This window comes from Octodon degus, unplaced genomic scaffold (assembly GCF_000260255.1).
Source record: "Octodon degus isolate 3935 unplaced genomic scaffold, OctDeg1.0 scaffold00049, whole genome shotgun sequence".
NCBI classification, from domain to species: domain Eukaryota; kingdom Metazoa; phylum Chordata; class Mammalia; order Rodentia; family Octodontidae; genus Octodon; species Octodon degus.
In genome coordinates, this window is record NW_004524625.1 from 4,206,857 (window position 1) to 4,211,055 (window position 4,199).

At 42.5% G+C, this 4,199-nt stretch overlaps 1 protein-coding gene across 1 annotated transcript in view; it reads right to left on the reverse strand.

Moving 5' to 3' along the window:
• Nucleotides 1-429: 429 nt before the first annotated feature.
• Alg8 (ALG8, alpha-1,3-glucosyltransferase) overlaps nt 430-4,199 on the reverse strand; it is a 27,361-nt gene continuing 23,591 nt past the window's right edge. The window contains exons 11-13 of the mRNA XM_004632598.2: nt 3,028-3,125; nt 2,670-2,742; nt 430-1,053 (exon numbers count right to left, since the gene is read on the reverse strand). Of these exons, the coding sequence (XP_004632655.1) occupies nt 822-1,053; nt 2,670-2,742; nt 3,028-3,125 (403 nt within the window). The 3' untranslated portion in view covers nt 430-821. The remainder of the gene's footprint in view (nt 1,054-2,669; nt 2,743-3,027; nt 3,126-4,199) is intronic.

Below are 4,199 nucleotides of genomic sequence, written 5' to 3' on the forward strand. Positions count from 1 at the left end.
GAGCTCCCCAGAACCAGGTGTACAGACCAGAACAGCACACTCTGCCTGTGAATGCCAACAGGAAAATCCAAGAGCTGGTAGTGACCCTAAACTATTTTGTTTGTTGTTTTTGATACAGAGTATTGCTGGACAGTTTGGGCTGGCTTTGTGCTCACTTTTGTAGCTGCTAGGCTGGTCTCGAACTCGCAGAGATTCTCCTCGTTCAACCTCCCGAGCACTGGGATTACAGGTGTGTGCCACCACGCCCAGTTCCAGGGCTGCATGGTGGGTGATTCCATCCAGGGCAGATCTGGTGTGCCCGGGCATCTGGGCCAGAGAACACACAGCATGTGGGGCCAGGGATCAAGCTTGGGTTCTTGTGCATGCCAGGTAGGTGCTTATTTATGCCTCTGAGCTATCTCCCTAGCCCCAAACCAAAACTATTTCATGTAGAAATACAAAATGGCATTTTATTTATCTTGCTCTCAATTTAAGACTGCAATTATATTTTATATCCTTGCAATAGGCAGCATGGGCTACAAATAAGTATGCTGTTCATTGGACTCCCTGTTTTCTTCAGTGAGCAGGGCAGTCTAATATATCCGGCAACCTGGAGAGGAAGGCGAGCTTCTTTTCAGATGTGTTTCACTGCTTAAGGAGGTCACAAGGCTTCTCGCCACGGTGACAGTGGGGTTGCTGGGCTGAGCAGGGCCAAGTGTGGAAGAAAGGCCCTCTCGACAGACCTGCTGAGAGGAATGGCTCAAGCCCCTGGCAGCCGTCTTCAGGTTCAGATTAATTTCCCAAGAAGCAGCTGTTGGCCTTCTTCCAAGCAGCTCCTTTATTCACTGCTTCTTCGTCTTGCCAGCAGGAGGGCTAGTCAGCATGGAAACATACAGCCTGCACCACGCATATGTAATGCCCACAGCACAATACACTGAAGTCAGCAACAGAGGGGTGAAGGGGTACTCAAGCCTCCAGGAGGTAAAAGGGAACACGAACTCACAGCACACTTCCAAAGGCACCAGGCCCAGGAGGTAGAAAGTTTCCATCCAATTAAAAAGAGGTTTTTCTTTTCTGAAGGAAAAAGGAGCAGAAAGCCCGATTTTAGTTGAGTGATCCTGGTGGCACACATTTTCCTGCTGAAGCTCCCCGGGCTGCACTGTCTTGATGTGACACGGCCAAGACCAGAGTCAAAAGACTGCGTTCAATTTTACATGAATAATCTGACAATGGCAATTTTACATGCATAATCTGACAGTGACATGCCATGCCATCACCCCACCAGCCCAGGTTTACCCAAGGCTCTGCTGTGCTGGCATTACTTAGGGAAAAGTAGCCCTGCATTTGCAGACATAATTTATATATTTTTATTTATTTACTTTCAGTACTGGGGATCAAACTCGGGACCTTCCACTTGCCAGGCAGGCGCTTACACTGCTGAGCTATATCCCCAGCCCCTAGCCTTGCATTTGGAAGAGGGGAAGCAGGGCTCTGCATCACTAGAATATGATAACGTATAACTGAACATTTTTTTTAAAAAGGGTTATTTTGGCAAAATATAAATCATGAAATTTGTTATTTTAATCATTTTAAAGTATCCAATTCAGTGACACTAAACATATTAATAATGAGCACCCATTACCACTAACCACTTTCAAGTTTTTTTCATGACCTCAAACCGAATAGAAGCTGTGGAACCATTAATAATTCAGCATTCTCCAGCCCCTAATCTATCATCTAGTTTTTGTCTCTATGAATTTGGCTCTTCTTGAATTTCATCTAAGTAGAATCATATACTATTTTTGTTGCTTTTTGAAACAGGGTCTCTCTCTATAGTTTAGGCTGGCTTTGAGCTCAGTATGTATTCCAGGTTGGTCTACAACTTGTGGCAATCCTCCTGCCTCAGCCTTTCGAGTGCTAAAACTACAAGTGTACACCACCACACCCAGCTCAGATTTAATATTATATAATGTTTAGGAGAGAAAAAACTATCCATAATTCTGTAATATATTTTACATACTACCTTGTAGTCTTTCCCATGCGTATATGTACTTAGATATGTAATTTTATTCATAAATTTTTGTGTGATGTTGGGAAACTAATTCAGGGCTTTCACACTGAATGACAACCTAGGCCCCTTTTAAAATTTCAGACAGGGTTTCACCAAGTGATTATATTGTCCAGGCTGGGTTTAAACTTTCTATCTTGTGTCAGCCTTCAAGACTGCAGGGATTACAGGTATGTGACTCATATAAAGTATTAATTTAAGGCAGGTGATCTTCCTTAACTATTTCCCTGAACTAAACATACAACCTGTGGTATTGTGCCAGAATGACAGGATTATGGATGCCCTCTCCTTCTACTTACCAGTACACTGTCATGTTGTTATTTTACTATCACAATTTTAAAATAGACTGGAATAGCTGGGTGTGGTGGTATACATCTATAATCCCAGCACTTGGGAGGCTGATGTCGGAGGACTACTTTGAGTTTGAGACTGGCCTGGGCTACAGAGTGAGACCCTGTCTCAAGGAAAAAAAAAAAAAAAAAAGCCTGGGGCACCACCCTCAATATCAAATACAACAAAACAAAGAAACAAACATTAAAAAAACTTAAAAATAACCAGCTAAGAGTAAATAATTCACAATTCATAAGAGTACACATAATTTTAAATGTGCTTTTCTGATTACCTGAATAGTGTCATCAGTGAAGAAATACTGTAGGTAGTGAATAGTAACATGAGTAAGATTTTAATGGGAAGTTCTGTTAAAAGAACAAAACAAATGCAGATAAGAATTTAGCTGATATGGGGGATATTTATATTTAAGGTGATATAAGCAAAATGAGATAATAATCACATATTGTTTTTGACCTCTGTGTTATCTTTTTATCATCTAGAGATGTTTAAAATTAGGGTAAATTGCAGGCTTTATATAAGAGAATGCATTGGACCTCTCCTCCCACCAGATTAGCAGTGACACGGGTCTGTAGGCCATGATGTACAGGCCGTGGCAGTCGAAGGCCTCACTCTACAAGGCAGCCACTTACCTGGTGCAGTAAAGAGCAGCGGGAAGAGCGAGTAGTGTCCCGTTGTGGTCAGAATCAGAAAGATGGAGGCGTCTCCTGCTTTTTCCACAGACAAAAGGCTAAAGGTAAAAGGTACTGAACTAAATTGAGGAATATCCAAAAATGAACCTTTCTCCATAACTGCCTTCTCCAAAGAACCAAACACGGGGACTAGGAGCTGCCTAGTGGCTCTGGCTGGGGAGCAGAACCGGGAATTTCATTTCCAAACCTATAGCCCGTCTCCTGGGTGATGTCCTGCACCTGCAGGATGGGTTCAGGCTACAGACATAAGAATTCTGCTCTTAAGTTTTAATTCAGAAATACTGTGCTAATCCCAGCACTTGGGAAGCTGAAAACAGTAAGATCACTATGAGTCCGATCTGAGTAGTAAGACCCTGTACTAAGATACATTTTTTAAAAAGTGGGGGGGGGGTGGAGGCCAGGAGATGGCTCAGTGGAATAAGTACTTCCCTGGCAAACACAAAGGCCTAAATTCAATCTCTGGGGTGGGGAGAGGGGGGAGATACTGTGCTGCTAAATAAAACCAGAGAAATCATATACTCATTCAATTTTTTTTTTTTTGTGGCACCGGATATTGAACTCTGGATCTTATACATGCCAGGCAGGCACTTATGCTGCTGAGCTGTCTCCCAGGCCCCCAAAATATGTGTAATATTTTTGTCTTTCAGTTTAATAATTTTTCAAGATTTGAGAAAAATCTCAAGAAACAAGGGTCATTCCATTACCACCATCCATCTACTGACTTTCAATTATTCATAATGGATATTACATAAAATTTCAAAAATAATTATTTCTTTATTTTTGAAGCACGGTTTTGCTATGTTGTTCAGGCTGGCCTTGAATTTGTTTTTTAGCCCAGAGCCTTGAACTAATAGACATGTTCCTGCCTCAGTCTTCTGAATTCTGAGATTATAGGCATGTGCCACTATGCCTGGCTAAAAAACCTGTTTTAATAGCAGGTAGGGGCTGGTGAGATGGCTCAGTGGTCTAAAGCTCCTACTTAGAACAAACTAAGCTAAGCAAAGCACAGGGACCGCGCGCGCTTCAATCCCCCAGCACCACATGCCAGCCAGCCCCGCCCCCTGGTGGGCTGAGCTGGCCACACACAAAATAAATAAATAAATTAAAAAAAA